This window comes from Emys orbicularis, chromosome 14 (assembly GCF_028017835.1).
Source record: "Emys orbicularis isolate rEmyOrb1 chromosome 14, rEmyOrb1.hap1, whole genome shotgun sequence".
NCBI lineage: Eukaryota > Metazoa > Chordata > Testudines > Emydidae > Emys > Emys orbicularis.
In genome coordinates, this window is record NC_088696.1 from 19,998,530 (window position 1) to 20,018,903 (window position 20,374).

A 20,374-nucleotide genomic window follows, 5' to 3' on the forward strand; every position below is an offset into this window, starting at 1 on the left:
GTATTCCCAAACCTATGAAACAAGGCACTTCTGAGAGAAGGCTGCCATTGTGTCCCTGGATTCTCCCCATGTGGCTTAGGTATTGTAGAGATCTCAGACCAGTTGGAACTGCAGCATGTGCAAGACCTACAGTAGATGCATTGCAGTAATACAAGAACAAACTTGCAGCCTTAGACCCAAATTCTGCAAAGATTTATTCATGTGCTTAACTTTAAGCATGTGAGTATTCCCATAAACTTCAATGCCACTATTTGCAACTTTAAATGAAGCATGTGTGAAAGGACTAGGGGTTGAATTTACTTTGTCACTTCTGTTCTTAGCATTTCTCTTTATTTAATATTATGTTTTATGTTTCTATTTTTAAATTTGAAAAATAACTTCCCCATTACACCTTACTGGCTATAGCAGTGACACTGCAAATACAATTTTTGGATACTGTCATTGTGGGGGAATTAAATTGTTCTTCACATGGTGTCTGATCTGCAGTACTTTACTTCCAATCCAATATTCAAGGGATTGGAAGTGTTGTACATTGTAATTTTAATTGAAGTGTGAGGTGCGTGAGTCCTTCAGACTTGATACTACATCAAGGTAGCTGTTAGAGAACCAACCTACTAGAAACAGAAGATTTTGTCTGGACAGAATAAAAATTGCCCTGAGTATTATCTGAGCTAAATTTTTTCTAAACTTCAAAGTTTGAGTTTCCCCACTAAAACTAAACCCTGAAGTGCTGCTACTATTACCCGGAATATGTGCATCTTTGAAGATCTTGTGGTGAAACTGACTAGGCATGACACATTCTGCTGGGCTTCACTGCAGCTTGTTTCAAAAATTGCACCTTTTCAGTCTTCCATTCAGCGGACTTAGGCTACTGTGCTTTAAGAAAAATGATATCCTAGTTTAGAATTATCTTGGTGGCTTGACACACATGAAAAATCATCAAAATATAGGGCTTATAATGGAAGAAGGAACTGACCATTATCGACATATAGCAACAAACTGTTGGTTAACAGTGCAAAATAGAGCCCAAGTTTCAAACTTGGGTGACTAAAGATAGGCACCTGAATATGTAGTGCATTTAAGTAACTTATAAGTAATCATGCACCCACTATGCAAAATTGAGATCAGGTTACAGTTTCCCCCCATTTTGGGGGTTCTTGACAAAATTTCCCCAAAGTTCAAAGGTTTGTGGATTTGACTTTGGGCCCATTTCTGGTCATCAAACATAGTTGTAGATTTTAGTTCCTTTACATCTTACTATTTTGGTTTGTTTTTAGAAGATAGAGATTCTTGTTAGCAGTTACCTGCCATTTTTTGTCACAGCTACCCAGTGAAGGCTAAGAAACATGCTCAGCAAACTAGTTTATTCAACCACTTCAACAACAGGACAATGCTATTTATAATAATCTTTTTTTGTTGATGTTCAGGGGACATTTGCCAGGCCAGGTTGTTTGGGAACCAAATCTAGAAAACTGATAACAAATTATTTGCTGTCTGATCTATTGTGCAAAAAGGAAGCTTTTAAAATCTGAAATGTAGCAATTTTTTCAATAAAACTAAAAGAGAAGAAAGCATCATCTTACATTTAAATAATGTTTAATAAGAATTTGCTTAGCATTTTTAGGGAGTTTTGTTTTATGTCTGCTATGTTTGTTACGTGTCTAGCCAATCTTAACATGTTCCAGTGGTTCACTGACTGAGACAGGGATTGCACAGTTCGTCTGCATTTTAGTGGCACTACCAGGGGATGTCGGACCTTTTGCCCTTGTTTGTAGACACTCAGAAATTAAATATAACCTAACCTTAACACAGTTTTGGGAGAAATTTAGTATAACCTTGCACAGTATTTTTTTATAAGTATTGTGACATCTGTACTGGCAACTCCCTGCTAAATCACTTGTGGTTTAATCATTGTCACAATTATAACCACAAAATACCCTAACTAGCAGCAAAAAAATTACTGTGTGAGACCTTTTGAGAACAGTCTCCAAACAGAAGTGACTAAGTACCAAGCAGTAATCCCAAGTTATTTTTGTATACTGTTGTTTTATATTCTAGTACAATTTCTAATAAAACTTAAGTAAATAACCTCAGATTACTTGGATGAGAAGATAACAGGGATAGCAGTAGTTTATGAACAACTATAAAACCTTTTCTTACTGTGATATTCTTGTAAATTGCTTGTTTAAAATAAATAATGGGATTATCCTGCCTTTTAAGAATGTCAGTTACAAAGTTACAGTACATCTAATGAAATTAAAAGATGGTATCTAATTCTCAACTTCATTGAACCCCCCCTATATCACCAAAATCTTCTTGGCTCCAAATGAACATCCAGAGAGAGTGAGTGAGAGCAGTGTTTTCGTATGATGTTTTAAGTCTTTAAAAGTTAGATTTTAGAAAATATTACAAAGTAGTTTGGCAATTTAGGGATTGTTGGGAAAATATTCTAAAAGGTAAAAAACACAGGTGTCTTTTTTTTTTTTTTCTGTCAGACTATGCCTACATACTCAATTTAAAGGTATCTGATAATTTCAGATTATTGCTGGAAATTATATAACTATATCTATATCTCTCTATATAGATATAGATATGGCTCTGTCTTTTTTTAAATATAATCGTGCTAAATGTATTGATTGTGCCATTTTTAAGCACATTATACCACATATATAACAAAACTGTAAAATAATAGTACTTTTAGCGCAGTAGCTTTCTCTATAGATTAAGAACCGTTGATGTTATCTGAGTTGCCCAACAGCCTGGTCATTGTTATATATTTCAGAATGTATATTTAAAACTCTTTAATATTTACATTGCATGTGTCGCTGTAAAAGGTGCTTTTTATCCTGCCTTTTGCCCAAAAACATGCTGAATGGCAACTAACCAATCAAAACTTAATGAGCCTTGGTAACTGGACTTTAGTGAGAAGCTCAGTCATTGGTTCACTGACCTGTATTACACAGTATCTCATTTGGCAGTGAATTAAGAATAGAGCAGACACATCATCAGCAGATTTTCCTGAGTGCAGACTTCTCTTGGTACTAACTTCCAAAGTCCAAGGACGCTCCAATCTAGCTTTCTAAACCTGATCTGTCAGTGCGGTATAACCAGCTTATAAATTGGTTTAAAGCTAATAATTGAGCTAACCTTTCTACATTAAAAAAAAAAACCATAACATTTTGGCAACCATGATAAACTTCTCAGTAACTGATAAATAAAGATCCTGAATAATACAAACAGTGAAACATTTCAGAGGGTGATTGGGGATGCAGGACTAATACAAAAGGGTATTAAAGCACAATCAACTGTTATGATTACATTTGCAATAATACATGTAAATAATGCTTTGTCAGCTGGAACAAGATTGATGCACGCATCTTTGCTTTTATACTCCCTTTGGTCTCATCCAAATTGTTAAGTGATATTGCTCTAATGTGAAAAGAGGTTACTGACAATGTTCTGCTCTCAACTGTCCATGGTGAACCTTGACTACCGTATTTCTTTTTCTTTTCCCCTTCCATGTTCCCGTTGCCAACATGTGTCAGGAGAGCAGAGTATCAAAACTGGGGACTCTGATAAAAGCCAGGAGTCCCAGATGCACTTTCTAATTAATTTAGAATCTTGCTGGGGGACACTTGCTGGTCAGCTAAAGCCAGATTTGTATGTGCCATTGTATTATAAAAAAACATAATCCTATTTTGATTGTTCAGTTATAACTGCAACCCTTGTCAATTTCACTCAACACAATTTTAGGATTAAAATTAAACTTTCAGTGTATGTTTTTATATTTATTATATAAAACATTAAAATATATTAAAAACACAAAATTTGCATACAAATTTCTGTCTCTGCTGCTTGAGTTAGTTTGCCAAACTTGTTTCTTGAGTAGACTGTGTGCTCAAAATTTTTAAATATTTGTCAGATTGCTCTGAAATACTTGCTTCTCATAGTAAAATTAATGTTTCGGAGGCTTTCTTAAGGTTACCAGTTAGGAAAGGTTTGATGAAAAGCTATAACTGGAAAAGCTCTGTTAATTTGCTGTTTAAAAAAAAAAACCCTATGTTTGCATCATATTATCCAAGCTTATCTCAAGCATGACAATCAGTTCATATCTAGCAAGACGATGACTCCAGCATTTTTTACTCCAAGAGCAGCAAGTTCATTCTACTTAGTTCAATATCTCCAGTTGGCTCAAAACTGCTAGTGTTTGTCCTTACCACACCAATAATGCATGATCACATTCTACTGTGCAGTAGGTTAACAAAGGTCTTAACATTTTTCTGTCTCCCCAGAGAATATACATTTAACCAGATAAAATAATCTACAGGTGAAATATTTTACAGTTTAGAATTAGAACCATTTGAACTCATAGCAAACAAGGCAGCTGAGTTGTTCAAAATACAAACACCCTTTTAAGACAACCACATGAAATGAAACATAAAGACAAACAGCAGAATAGCAAATATAGCTGTCTGTGCACTTCACGGCCTTTGTTTATTTTTTTCATTTAAAAATCTTCGATGTATTTTAATACTTACATTACAGGCCTGCTTGCAAAATGATACATGAATCATTTAAAAGGGTCTCTTAGGCAGTACTTAATTTCCCTATAGCCAGTGCTTTGCCAGTGCTATTTACAGCTACAAGAGTGCGATTCAGAGAATTGGAGCTGAAGTGATTCTCTCCTATGACTCAACTACTAAAATTTGTCAGAACACTAAAGAAGATTTCATGTTCTCTCTCTTTTTTTTTTTTTTTTTTTTTTTTTTTTACACTCTCGCCTCTGAATATTGTAATAGGCCCAAGCCTCAGAGTTCCCATCCAACTTTAACTTTTCTGAACTCAAGGATCATTCAGAACTGGAGCTTTGGTTCTGATACATTTCTATTTGCATGACTAGATATGAGGAACATTCAGGAGTAGGAAATCAGGGGGGAGAGGATGCACAGAATGTTTTAAATTCCTTCTCAGCTAAAAGAGAGAGTCCAAAATTGTTCTCAGCAGTTGGTGCAAATGCTCAGCTAGGATTTGCAGCTAAAATAATCAGTAAAGCACTTTTTAATTAGAGCATTATAATGGTTCACTTTCTCAAACTTTATTGTCTACAAAGGATGTATATTTTTGAAGATTTAATTTATGGTTGGAAAATGTCTCCTAATGCCCGTTATTAGCTGTAGAACTTTCTGTGTAATTTTCAAATGGTTGTTTTGATTCATGTGGATGCTTCTTCACATCACAAAAATGCACCCATAGTTTGGTATAATTGATTCCATGTGCTAAATAAAGGCAAAGGGATGTTGTGAGTCAGGATTGAGGTGCATTATATTCTGCAAGGTTGTATAAGGAAGCTTGCACCTTGCCTGTTTACATGAAGTCTGGCTCTACTCAGCACCATTTTTCTCTAATACTCTACAAATACCAGATGCTATTAGTGCTTGGAGAGGCCTCATTTAAATTCATTGAAACAAGTTATTCAGAGCTTTCCATTTCATACACTGACCAAATGCTGACCTCAGTTACACCACTGCAGCTGCATTGAATATGGTCCTAAGTGAAATGTTCATGATTGTGTATTAGCAATGTACAGAAAGTAGAATTGCTGACACGAAAAATTCATATTCTGTATCTCAAGGCAGATTTTGCTACTCAACTTCATCTCCATGCAGATTTTTTTCTAATATCAAAGGTTTGATTTTAAAATTGCAGATTTTAGTCTAAGTTAAAGATCTCCAAAAGAACCAATCAGCAAACTTGTAGTCACAGTTGTGCCAGGAAATTTAAGTGAACAGCACAATGTCTTTTCATTCCTAATGTTAACAACAGAGGTTTATTTTATTTTCTATTTGTTTAAAAGCGGCTTTTCTACCATTTTTTGCATATCTACTAGTTTCTTAGTCTATTTCTGGTAACGATATTGTGCAAATAACACTGAAACTCACCAAATGTCAAGAAACCTAAATGGGTGCCCCATAAAGTGAAGGTACATACGTAACGTAGTTATAGTTTGATGACGCAGAATTACAAGAAGTGAAATTTATCTAGAGCTTGAGGGGGGTGAGGAGCCTATTCTTTCTTTGTTACACGGGTATAATTAGATCCATGTTTAAAATCTCATTTTAGTTTTACTTCACGAATTTTCATGTGTGGAAACAGAGATTTAATTGACATTTCACACAAATCCATGCTCCTTGTGTGGCCGGTGCACATCCTCACCAGGAGCGCTTGCACCAATTTAATTACCATTGTGGAGCATTGTGGAACAGCTTCTGAAAGGCAGCAACAATCAATGTAGGCAACACTGTGTCTACATTGACACTATGTCAGCCTAACTACATTGACCTAAGCGCTACGCCTCTTGCGAAGGTGGAGTTAAGTTGGTGAAGTGGGCGAGTTACATTGATGGGAGCTATGTTTTAGTGTAGATACTTAGAGTTAGGTTGACATAAGCTGCCTTACGTCAACCTAACTCTGTAGTATAGACCAGTCCTAACCTAAAAAGCAGATGCAGAAGAGAGATTTTCAAAGGCACTTAGGCCTTTGGCTCCCAGTTCCCACTGAAAGTCAATGGGATTTAACTCTCATTTGTACCTTTGAAAATCTTCCATAACATGCTTCTCTTGGACCAAACAAAGGAATACATGAAACACCAGAGACTCAAACGTCTTAAGAATTCTGTATGTCCAGAGGTCACCAGAAAGGTTCATCACTAGACCTCTAAGCTCAGACTGGTACAGAGGGAGTCAGGAAGTCAGAAATATGTGGGAACAGTGATGTTTACCACATAGAAGTTGAGTACAGGAAGCATATACTCCTAAGTCTACAAAGTAAGAAGAAAAACAGACATGATACAGTAATTTACTAAAAAGAACGGGGAGTACTTGTGGCACCTTAGAGACTAACAAATTTATTTGGGCATAGGCTTTCACACGTTCTTTTTGCTGATACAGACTAACACGGCTACCACTTTTTACTTTACAGCCAAGACTGTACTGATGCAACTTAACATATAATAGATTTGGCATCTGTTATGAAGTAACTGTGGGATAATACCAGACAAACCTAAAGAGTTTAATATTAGTGTAACCAGTGTTCAAATGTATACAACACTTGAAGAAAGAGTGTAAAAGTCTAACAATGTGGGACTAATCCGATAGCTGAAATAAATGAATCTGCATGTCACCTAACTTGACTCTATGATCAATTGAGCAGTTCCTATTAGTGGAAACTCTTTGAGATGCATTGGTTCATGTTTGGATAGTTTGCAATGCTAAACAGATCTGATGACTGTAGACATACAGTGCTGCTCATCATGCTCCTGACCTTTATTCCAAAGACACACAACAAGTATGAATTTTATTTGAGCCCTGCTATGGGAGTGAAGTATTTCTCACTTTGCAACTTTATTACATTTAGCAGAAATTCCTACTGTAATTATGACATGACATTAATGTTAACAGGACCTCAAAGCTGGATGTTTCACTGAGGTAAAACAAATGATAGTTGAAGTGGGGAGGCTGGATATAAAAAGTGCTGATTTTTGTATAGCCATGCCAAATTTGAACAAGGAAAATACTCGTTACTGTACTTTAGCCCTAGTTACCGTAGTTCTCCAACTGTAATTGTTGATGATGACTCAAACCCTTGGTTAACTAATTAAGATAGCATACTGTGTTACCAACAGTGGAAAAGACCCCCTCAGCAGTTTTAGTCAAACGATACTGTATAATACACAAAAATAATGGATATGTAATGTGTCCTGATACTCTACTTATAGGCTACCAGCAGTATGTTGTAACGGTCTTTTAGTGTACGTACCGGAGGACTTGACTTTTACACAGCCCATTTGCCGGGGGAAAGAACAAGGGAGTCATTAATTTCTGGAAAGTGTTTTTGCCAGAAAGACACAGGCTATAAATCTGGTATATACACAGAAAAGTGACAGCCATTTCAAATGTCCTAACCAGTATGTTCACCATGAGAGAATTGATTATAATTAAATATAATTATGTTAATATTTTATGCTCTGCATTTCAAATAACTGGCTATGTTTTACCCATTGATGGTCTTTCTGAAAACTCATGGGTATATTAATGTTTGCACAGACATGAGGAAAACACATACAATTTAGCAAAAAATCTTATTCAAATCCCGGTTATATTTCATTAGGTTTCTTGTTGACCATCAGCCATTTTTGCATATCCACGTTAGCTGTTTGTTTCGATTTTAAATGTTTTCCTGCTAAAATGGATACTCTGCCTACTTCCTTTTTTTGTTTGTTTGTTTTTTAAAGATGTGAAGGGCGCTGGATATATTTCTTCTGCTTTTCTGAATGTTTTATTTTAAAGTATCTAGAAATAGTTAACACAGCTGCTTTTTTCTGCTCTCTAAGGGGTCGCCTGGCCTGATATGCACCGTCTGGCAGACAGAGTCCATCTGGAAGAGCTGACTAAAATTGGCATCCTGAAAGGCAATGTAGATGACATGGTGAAGGTTCATCTGGGTGCAATATTTATGCCACACGGACTTGGACATCTACTTGGAATTGATGTGCATGATGTTGGAGGCTACCCAGAGGTTAGTGCTAGCTGATTTGCAGATTAACCCTTCTGACTTAAGTAGGCATTTCTTTTAGTTTCACAGTCAGTAGTGTCTTCTCTGGTTAGGAATTGATGTGCACTGAAGTTTTTCTTTGCTGGTGTGGTATTTCATGTGGTTTTCCTGAAATTAAATGATGATTTCATCAATACGTGAAATGCTCCTGTGAAATGCCTACTCATACTGCGGGGATTCTTAGCGTTCCTAATGCTCCTATGAATAAGGTGCAAGAGTGCGTTTTATTTTCAGTTGGTCTGTTTATTCAGCAGCAGCTGCATGATCAGCAGTGTGCTCGTGCAGGAGGATGTGTTCCCTGCCTCAAAGAGTTTATGATCTATAAAGACCACACCAAAAAAAAAAAAAAAAAAACATTTTAAGGACGAGGGAAAGCATTAATAACTTTGAAGCAAGGTTATCAGGGTAACAGTTGGCACACCGCTTGGTAGAGCCATCATTTTGCATGTGTATGTATTTTATGTTACAGTTTGCAGGAGGGCATTTGTTAGTGGAGAAAAGGAAGAAATTGTTGGAGTAAGGGAAGGGAATGGGGACAGAAACTGCATGGGTGGGGGTGGAAATGGAGGTGGAGGGAGTAAAAGCAATGGACAGAGTTAATTTGACAAGCTGGGAGAGGTAATATCTTTTATTGGACCAACTTCTGTTAGTGGGAGCATGAGGTTGGGCATCTGGGGTGCTGCCGTTGTAGAAGAGGGGTATGATAAAGATGTGACTAACACCCAATGGCAATGCAGCAGTGAGACCTATTAAGGCCTCTGATTTTTCCACTGCAAAATTAAAAATACACCTCTACCCCGATATAAAGCGACCCGATATAACACGAATTCGGATATAACGCAGTAAAGCAGTGCTCCAGGGGGCGGGGCTGCGCGCTCCGTTGGATCAAAGCAAGTTCGATATAACACAGTTTCACCTATAATGGTAAGATTTTTTGGCTCCCGAGGACAGCGTTATATCGGGGTATACTCTGAAGCCATAGTCAACCTGGGTCTTGTGAAATCCCAGAAGACACAATATCCCTGTTTCCCTTCATTTCCAACAATAATTGCTAAAACCTCTGTTCATCAGCCAGCACCTCTGTTGTGCTCTGAGCAATTTTAGAGGGATTGATGCAAAAATACACATTTGAGAATATGCAACATTTCAAACAAATGTTTTTTTACCGATGAGTATGCTCAGTATCAACACTCCCAGCCTTGACACATTCTGCAAAAAATATTTGCCTCCTAGGAAATGCCATTTTAAAGTATACATTTATTCTGAACCTGCACAGTGCTAAGTTCCTCCTGCGAGAAGCTGAGTGTCTTCAAATCTGAATGGTGTTGGATGTGACAGAGCCCACCCTCTTGCAGCAATGCAGGATAAGGCCCTAAATGGGACTGATGACAAACTCTTGCCAGAGTAGATGCAGATATGCCTGGAAAAATAAAACACACACCTGCGAGGAGCACACACCTTGCCAATACATAATGCACATCCCTGCAGTTCTTTCATGGGGGTTTTTAGAGGAAAGATACTTTGTGAAAAGGAGAAACATCTCTTGAAGGGAGGAAGGAGATATGGTTCCTCCCAAACACCTGCCCACGGGCTTATCCCTGGCTGCCCATCTTCCTACACTGAAGTCTAGTTCCAGTGAACATTAGCTTATTTTTCCAACATGGGTCACCATATATTCATTGGCTGTAGTGTGTTACTCAATGTATTGGTCAGCAGTAGGCGTAGAAAGAACCGGACTGCTAGGTCTCTCCACAACCCTTTGCAATCTTTTCAAACCTAAGAGCGTGACTGTTGTGTCTATACTACACACCTTGCAGAAGGAGAGTCTCCTGAGGCAATCTAGTTGCTATTAAAATGTTTTTCTCTATCCTTTTAATACTAATTTTAAACAAAACTGTGTGGCTCATACATTTTTCCCCTCTTTGGTTCAATTTTAAAATGCATATTTTTTCTGAAAAGGAAAAAGAGTTTAAAAGTGAATGTGGTTTGTTAGTGTGAGGGTCAGCATTTGTGGGATTCTTGCATCAGTTCTTAGTCCATAACTGCTGCTACTGCATAATAATTGGTTTAGGCTACATAGGAGAACGTAAGGCTCTGGTGTGAGTGTACATACATTCCTATGCAGAAAGAATTGCTTTCTCCAGTCACTAGTTGATCTTTACATGTAATCATATTCTGGCCACTTAGTTGAAGTGCACTGAAAAGTTTTCTTTCTCAAGTACAAGCATGATATGCAACTTCTCTTGTTCTTAAAAGATGGGTGACAAATGTCTTAAAGCCTGACTAGAATAATAACAGAAAATAACCATGATGAAATATACAGGGATAATTAAACCGCTAAATAATGATGTAATGTGTGTGTCAATGCAAAGTCTGATTAAGGCCTGGTCTATGTCAGGAAATTAGGTCAGTATTCAGGGATGTGAAAAATCCACACCTCAGAGCGACGCAATTAAATCGACCTTAACCCCCTGTGTAGGCAGTGCTACGTTGACAGGAGAATTCTCCCGTTGACCTTGCTACTGCCTCTCAAAGAGGTGGAGTACCTATGCCAAGGGAGAACACCTTCTATCGGTGTAGGTAGTGTCTTCACTGAAGTGCTACAGCAGCGCAGCTTTACTGATACAGCTACACTGCTGCAGCATTTTAAGTGTAGACAAGCCCTAATATAGAAGAATGACTAATACACTTTTCAAAGCATTAATAACATTATTTCCTAGAATTAGAAGAACTATTTTTGTGTATTAAATGCATTCTCTGAGTGCTATGTGAATTTGACCGTAGTTATCATTTCCCCCAAAATTAATATGATGGTTCATTAATAGTGCCTGAAAGTAGAGATTCTATAATTCTACACTCAACAATGAGACGTTCGCAACAGTCTAAAAAACAAACTGTAACTGCCAAGGAGTTTGGCTGATATGATAATAAATAAAACTAGTTTCAATATTTTCAGAAAGATTTTTCCTTGTTTTTTATTTTTTGAGTATCACAAGATTTTAAGAAAAAAGTGTTTTCAATAATGTATCATACATTATTAGAAATGTTAGAAATCAGTTACAGGAGCTTTTTAGTCATGATATTAATATATTTAGGATCATGTTTATGTTGGGGGGGGGGTCATTTATGTACCATGATCCTATTGGTTGAAATACTGGACAGTCGGGAATTGGATGTTGCTTTTTTAAAAGCTACATTTCACAGTTATGATGTTAAATACTGATGGAGATGTCATTTGAAAGCTGTGTTAGGTTTCAACAAACCACAGGGTTTCACATTATCCCAGTTATGCCACATAATGGCTGCTCTTTGGGGATTGCCTTTTTTAAGGAGAGGGAAGAAATCATACGTAAACATTTGAACCTATGTTTTATTTTAAACATTACAGTGTATAGTTAATGACTGACACAAAATTACAGAAATGCTAGTGTACTGGAATGGGCTTTTCAGTTTTAATTTAATGAAAAAGAAACAAAAATTAAATTGAACCCTTTGCTGTGTGTAAAGCTTCATCGCTAACTTATATGGCACAGACAATTAGTGGTTCTTTGCCCTCTGTCCATGCTGTTCTCTCACCTCATGTTGGCATTGAACTCGCATCGCAGGAACCACTTGGCAGACTCAAGGGAGATCTGCTAGTGGACTCCAGAATCTAAGACCCCAGTCAACGCACAGTCAACCTTTGGAACTCGTTGCCAGGGAATGTTGTGAAGGCCAGAACTATAAGTGGGTTCAAAAAAGAATTAGATAAGTTCATGGAGGATAGGTCCATCAATGGCTATTAGCCAAGATGGTCAGGGACACAACCCCATGCTCTGGGTGTCATAAGTGTCTAACAGAAGCTGGGAGTGGACGATGGGATGTATCACGTGGTATTTGCCCTGGTCTTTTCATTCCCTCTGATGCACGTGGCATTGGCCACCATTGGAAGACAGGATGCTGGGCTAGATGGACCATTGGTCTGACCCAGGATGGCCATTCTTATGCTTCATATACTTATGCCCATACTTAACTTTAAGCATGTGAGTAATTTTGACTTTAAGCATATGAGTAGTGAAACTACTTCCACTTATAGTTTAATGTTTGTGAAATCTTTTGCAGGCCCGAGAGACAAGTAAGTTTTAGGACAGGTGAGAGGAATTAGTAAAGTAGGATATCTCCTGCACTTTTAAAATTAACTACAGGATATACATTTTCTAAGGCCAGAGCCTCTAGGAGAGAGGGAAAACCCAGAATTGTTTTTCAATTAGATATAAAGCAACAGATTCTTCTGATCCATCACAGACCTTTCTTCATTACAAATCAGTAGTTGTCCCAGCTACACCGGAAGAAAGACAAGATGCAATGGATGTGATTTAATTAGACTGCAGCTTTATTCACTTAGAATATCTGGGAATAACCAGCAATAAATTGTTTTGAGCAGATCATCATTAGTTCCTTGTTTCCCCCCTATTTGGAAGAGTTGCTGTCAGCCCTCTTACAACCCAACCTGGTCCCAGCCAGCCTGTTTCTGGGCCCCCTCATATGAGGATGAATGGGTCTGGAAAAAGGACGGGAAATTGGCTCCCACCTGCACCAGATGTTAGGAGCCCTGAACCTGCACTTCTCCAGCTTCTTTAAGGGATGCTTTCTTCTAAATCCCCTTCCAATCCATTTTATCTGAGAACCATATCCCCTCTGTGAGAAGTACCTCCACTAGACATCTTCCACAAGGAGTGCCCCCACCACCTGATCCAGCCACTTTCTGTTCCTCCCTGCTCTGTCCAGGTAGATTCTGCTCGCCACCTCCATTTGCAGAAGGGACCCCATATAAGGGCAAACAACCCCTTTTCTTCCAACCAGCTGGACAAGGACTCACCATATTCAGTTGTGGTGAGCCAGTTTCTACAAACGCTCATATAGCATACAGAGTTGCTTTCTTTTCCCTTATGTGTTTCGGGAAAGGAGTTGTTTATATACATAAATCAAAATTAACAAATGTTAGTTCTCTTGTATATTGTACAATCTATTTTAAGGGCTATATATTCAAATTCTGACTAATCTGTGTCTGCAGTTTTGCAGATGCAATCAGTTGTGGGTGCATAGGAATTTAGAGATAAGAATTCAAATACATTAAGCTCTCCATTGTATGCTGAATTTATGAACAAACACTGAAGTTGAATATAGATTGAGTGCATATAGTCATGTAATTTCATTCTCAAATTAAACATGCATTTGCATACCTAACCACTCTAAAAATCTGATCCTAGATATCCAACTTCCTGATTTCTGTTTGCAAAGGGGTTGTATCTACAGTTGGTCTGGAAAAAGGATAAACAATGAGGTGGCAAAGTTTGCAGATGATACAAAATTACTCGGGATAGTTAAGTCCAAAGCTGACTGTGAAGAGTTACAAAGGAATCTCACAAAACTGGGCTACTGGGCAACAAAATGGCAGATGAAATTCAATGTTGTTAAATGAGAAGTGATGTACATTGGAAAACATCCCAACTATACATACAAAATGATGGGGGCTACATTAGCTGTTACCACTCAAGAAAGCGATCTTGGAGTCATTGTGTTTAGTTCTCTGAAAACATCTGTTCAGTGTTCAGCAGCAGTCAAAAAAGCTAACAGACTGTTATGAACCATTAGGAAAGGGACAGAAAATATTGTAATGTCACTATATAAATCCATGGTACACCCACACCTTGAATACTGCATACAGTTCTGAACAACTCAAAAAAGATATATTAGAATTGGAAAAAGTACAGAGAAGGGCAACAAAACTGGGGTATGGAGCAGCTTCCATATAAGGAGAGATTAACAAGACTAGGACTGTTCATTTTAGGGCATGTCTACACTTACCAGTAGATTGGCACTGCTGCAATCAGTGCATGCCATGCCAATCAATGTCAATTTAGCGGGTCTGGTGAAGACACACTAAATCGATGGGTGAGCACTCTCCCATCGATTTGTGTACTCCATCTCCCCGAGAAGCAAAAGGGAAGTTGACAGGAGACCCTCTCCTGTCGACACAGCGCAGTGTAGCCACCGCAGTAAGTGGATCTAACTGCATCGACTTCAGTTACATTATTCGCGTAACTTAGATCGATTTACTGCGGTAGTATAGACTAGCCCTTAGAAAAGAGACTGCTAAGGTGGGGGATATGATAGAGACTTATAAAATCATGAATGGTGTGGAGAAAGTGAATAAGGGAGTGCTATTTACTCCTTTACATAATGTAAGAAGCAGAGGTCACCCAATGAAATTCAGAGGCAGCAAGTTTAAAACAAAAATAAGGAAGTACTTTTTCATGCTATGTACAGTCAACCTGTGGAACTCATTGCCAGAGGATGTTGTGAAGGCCAAAAATATAACTGGGTTCCAAAAAGAATTAGATACGTTCCTGGAGGATAGGTCCAGCAACATGGTCAGGGATGCAATCCCATGTGCTGTGTCCCTAAACCTCTGACTGCCAGAAGCTCGGACTGAATGACGGGATGGATCACTCAATAATTGCTCTATTCTATTTGTTCCCTCTGAAAAATCTGGCACTGTCCATTGTTGGAAGAAAGGATATTGGGCTAGATGGCCCGTTGCTCTGACCCAGTATGGCTATTCTTATATTATGTTCACATTTCAGATGACTAGATAACTCTATCTACAAATGATTGAGCTTGTAAAATTACAGGTCCAAAATTAGTTTGGTTTTGAAAATATGATGGATTAGGAGTTTGGGGAAAGGAAGGAAACTTTTAAAATTTGGTCTCTGAGGCACTTGAACGTCTGCCTCTGTGAATTCTATGCAGAGTTTAGGCTATAATACTACCAATGTTGTATCAGGAAATCAATGGAAGTAATTCTGCACGCATCTGAATTAACCATCAACCTTTCTACAGTATTTTTCTTAATTAAATTATAAATATACACAGTTGGACACTGCAGCATGAACACACCGCTTGTCCATGTTAACTAAAAGAAGGGTCTTGGCTATGTTTCATTTTCTTATGAGGAGATGATACATTTTAAATATATTTTATAGATTGTGAAGTTCTTTTGGTGTGTTTTAACATTTACCAAGTAGGCTGCTTTTATGAGGAATTTCACAATGCTGTTTGTGTGCTTATTACATGCTATGCATATGCTTGCCATATCCTGTCCTATTTTCTAATTAGCTAAGAAGCAAGTTACTTGCTTTTGGCTGAGAGAATTTTGAAAGCATTAAAAATTATTTTAAAAAAGAAAAACTTTCCAAATACTTATTATTCAACTATTTTTCAAGTATAAGCAGCTAAATTTGGAATAACACAGTAAGTTTTTCATTTCCTAATTTCTATCCATCACAAAGTATGCTGTGTTCCAAAAAACTGATTCCAGACATTGTTATCTTAGATTAGTTATTCATTAGTAGCCAGGTTTTTGCAAAATTGGCAGTAATATTTTTTTTCCAGTAAGCAGCTTTCACATGCAGCATTCAGTAAGCACTTTCTTACCCTGACAGCAACACTGCAAAATGTATGCAAATATCCTATACAAATAATGTTGTTTTATTCAAAATATATATATTATCTTTCTCTTGTTGCTTTGTAAAAGCTTTTAGTTTTGGCAAACAATGTTGGTGGTATATAAACTACATTTATGGCCAGATTTTCAAAAGAATTTATCACCCAACAGCTCCCATTTAAGGACCTAAATAAGTGCCCTGATTTTAAGAAGTTCTCTGCAGTGAACCGCTCTCAAGGAGAAACCTTGCCCTAAGTAGCGTACTTCTTAAGGGGAGCTGCTGGATGCTGAACACTTTTGAAAATCTGGCTGCTTCATTTAGGGCCCTAAATGGGACTTGAGCAGGCTTGAAAATCTGGGCCCAGTGGTATATGCTAAGTACTTCAGAAAATCTGGCCCTCAGTCAGAAAAAGCTATCTTCAGAGTATGAAATCTCCATTAAGTTTGGCGTCAACTGTAGCATTTAATCATGGATACGGTTTTCCCACACACTTTCATTTGTTTTCTGAGTAAATTCTTTATGGGATATAAATGAGGATTTGTGCCTGTTCGATTGAAAAATGTTAAACATTTTACATCGGAAGACATGGTTGAAATTTTCTTTTAAATCCCAATTCCTTGTCTCTTGATTCTTGAGATGTTTCAATTTCATGTTGTATTAATTGACTGTAAGGCTCTGTAAAATGCTAAGTATATTTTAAGGCTTTCTGCAATAACAAACCGGTTAATTTAAATTGGGTTAACAGCTGTCCCTTGGACATCTCAAGTTATAAAAAAAAAGTTGTAGAATTGATCTTTACTTTGAACATCTCTGGTCTTAATTCCCTATGTTCCTTGTTCTTAGATGTATACATTTACAATTAGCCATATTAAAACGCATATTGTTTGCGTGCACCCTGCTTACCAAATGATCCAGATTGTTCTGTACCAGGGACGACTTCTTCATTATTTATCACTTCCACAATTTGTGTCATGGGCAAACTTTATATCAGTAATGATTTTGTTTTCTTTCAGGGCATTAATAAAAATGTTAAAATAGCATAGGGCCAAGAACTGATCCGTGTGGAACGCCACTAGCAGCTCACTCATTTGAAGACGATTCCCCTTTGACAATCACTTGTGTAGGGTTAGTTCTGAGTTCATCCTTATCACTGTAATAAATTGTGTAGCTGGAGTGAAGATAAGGAGGAACTTGCTTCTCTTTCTTTATCTTTTCATTTTAATTCAGCCCCCTTTCTGCAATATACTGCCATGTGGGCCACCTTGGCAATGAGCAGGAAAAGTATTGCCAAGAAGAAAATTTGCAAAGGCTTCCCATATGGAAAAATCCTATAGACTTTAATAGGGATGAAACCAATCAGGTTCTACAGAAATTAGCCTGAAAAACCAAGGTGTTTAGTACAGAATAGAATCCTTTCTATAAGACTTTTAAAGCAACCTATATAATTTAATGGAGTATTATACCCTGGCTCTGTAATTCTACAGATGTGGAGAAAAGTCATCATTCTCTATCAAGTCCCAAAGGCCTTTTCTGCGAGGGTTTATTCTAAAGTTTTTGGATTTACAGGTTGTAGTAGAAAAAATGGTTTTTAACATAAACAGTAGAGGAAAAAAGCTCAGTTCATGATATAGTGCAGCCCCTTACCTACCGAGTTATGAAACTTTGACTTCTCAGGGTCTTTACCCCTTCATTTGAATATCAGGAAACTGATTTTGTTTTGTGTTTCTTTTTAATTAATCTCAGTCCAAAAGTCTTTACATTTGGGAGGGGGAGTTTAGATCTGAATTTTGCTGTGCCAGTCCATCTCTGTTTTTAAACAAGGACTAACATACATATAGGTGGGTGTATTCAGAGCAATTTACTGTATGTGCAGGTTATGATTTTTATGTAAAAGATTGTGATCATATACACCTCTACCCCGATATAATGTGACCCGATATAACACGAATCCGGATATAACGTGGTAAAGCAGTGCTCTGGGGGAGGGCGGGGCTGTGCACTCTGGCAGATCAAAGCAAGTTCGATATAACGCGGTTTCACCTATAACGCGGTAAGATTTTTTGGCTCCCGAGGGCAGTGTTATATCGGGGTAGAGGTGTAGTTATCTTTTAAACTATATACAGAAAATAAGATGTAAAAAGTATTACTATGGGGTGAGTTTCCAGTTTTGTGCCTTTGGGTTTTTGCAAAGGCAATTCCTATTAACATTAATGACAAAAGGCCCACAAAAGAAAAAGCTCAGAATATCCTACATATGTTCTCTGTCTGAAACAAAAAAAGTCATTTGAGTATTAAAACATTGAGTATTAATGTTCCCTATTCTTTCCGATTATATTGTAGCTGCCAACATGGTGATTTTACCATTCAGTATCTGCCATTTACTCTCCTTCCTGAGTTGAATTAAATCTGTTGAAATAGAAAAAACATTCAGTATTTTTCAGTACTTTCATAATGGCAGCAGGGGAACCTAGTGACATCTGAGAATGGGGAAGCAAAAATGACCTGGGAAGTTAAGATCAGAACCAAGTTACAGGAGTAGATTAAAATCCCAATGACAGATAATTCTGCTTCCTGATGCTCTTCCAGTCATTGCAGGGGAAGTTTAGAGTGCAGTTTAAACTTGGTGCCTATGAAAAGAAGAAAAACTTTTTAACATAAAAATAGCTAAATTACATTGTGGTGTCAGTTTCCCCAGTGTTAACTTTTAGTTGCATCCCAAAAGCTCTGACAAGTAATTAGATTATCCTATAGAAAAGGAAACTGTGACTCCCAAGTACCAGGAGAAGTATATGGTGCTTGAAGCAGGGACTCATCTAACCTGCTGTCCGTTTCAAACTCAGTTGACTCGCAGCTCCTTTAGCTGGCTGGAGTCTGCTAGGGCTGTCGATAAAACCCAGACAGAACGGTAACTGGAGATTGCGTAATTCACTGAGCAAGAGAACCAAGGGTTTAGGGAGAAGGGACCAGAGACAAATTGTATGAAATTCAAGGGTTTCTTTTATTGTTAGCCATTCAGGACTCTTTTTTTTTTTTTTTTTTCTACAATAAATGAGCTCATTAGACATAGATGTACACAATGGGTGACTGATAGAACAACTTGACTCTTATTTTTAATATAGATTTAGTATAATATAGATGTTGACAGTATGATTATTTAAATAATATTTGATTTTTCATTAGAGAACATAGTCATGACTGCAGTGCACTGGACGTGATCTAAAACTGAGATCCCAACTTGTGCTAGCTAAAGATCCCATGGCAACTTAATAAGAAAAAGTACCAATGTATAGTTTGAAACTGTCTAAGAGCCTAGCCCTGTGAATATTGCCCAGAGTTTACAACTACAAATAGTCATATTGGACCTGCTACAGCCACTTTGAGCTGTCCTAATCAGGCTGATATAGATTCTCTGTGAGGGCTGTGGAAGGATGTGACCAGAGCATCTCTACACTCAGGCAGTCCCTGTCTGATATAATGGCCCCTGGGGAGCCATTAGCAGCTGATACAAGTAGCACATGCCTGGGGCTCCCTCTTAGGTCCTGTGCCAAGCACAACTTGAGGACCCACGGACTGGGGACACGAACCTCACTGGAACTACCCAATTACATATAAGCATTACATCTGGTAATATTACCAGGACTGGACCCTAAGTTAATAAAACACTTTGGATCCCTCAGTGGAAAAAGTACATATAAATATAAGATATTGTATTATTGTTATTTTTATTCTTATCAACTCCTGATGATGGCAAGATGTCCATGTACTGAGGCAGCCCTTTAGTTTTAATTGGATCCTTTTACTAAGAGATAATCAATGTCTTTTTTCACCTCCGAATTTCCTTTTTATTCCAAAAGAAATCTGTATTTCATATTACTACCCACTTATCTTAATTTGAACTTTTATTTTGATCACATAGTAGAATACTCAGTTTACATAATAATTCTGTTGTTCCCTTGACAGTGCTTGTTGCCTAGACTTGCTGTTTTTTGTTACCTTACATGAACCATTAATTGGAATCGAATGTTCTTGGCAGGAGAACAGTTGCAAATGACAGTGTCATACATCTGTGCTTACTGTGGGCCAGAACCAATTTTCAAATGGAAATAGAACTTCAGAATAAAATCACAGTGCTAGAATATGGTTTTGGATACTGTTTGTTGCTTGATGTGTACAATAAGATAAACAGTTCTTCAAAAGCAAGGCTTCCCAAGATACCACTGAATGTACCTTTTTAGATGCATGGGTGCTAAGATGTTTACTATACTACTAAAATAACA

The 20,374-nt window shown here is 37.5% G+C and overlaps 1 protein-coding gene across 2 annotated transcripts in view; it reads left to right on the top strand.

Annotated features, from left to right (window-relative positions):
* Positions 1 to 20,374, top strand: part of PEPD (peptidase D) — a 220,681-nt gene that overhangs the window by 186,914 nt on the left and 13,393 nt on the right. For both annotated transcript variants that reach the window (XM_065416423.1, XM_065416424.1), the window contains one exon: positions 8,390 to 8,574. In XM_065416423.1, the coding sequence (XP_065272495.1) occupies positions 8,390 to 8,574 (185 nt within the window). The remainder of the gene's footprint in view (positions 1 to 8,389; positions 8,575 to 20,374) is intronic.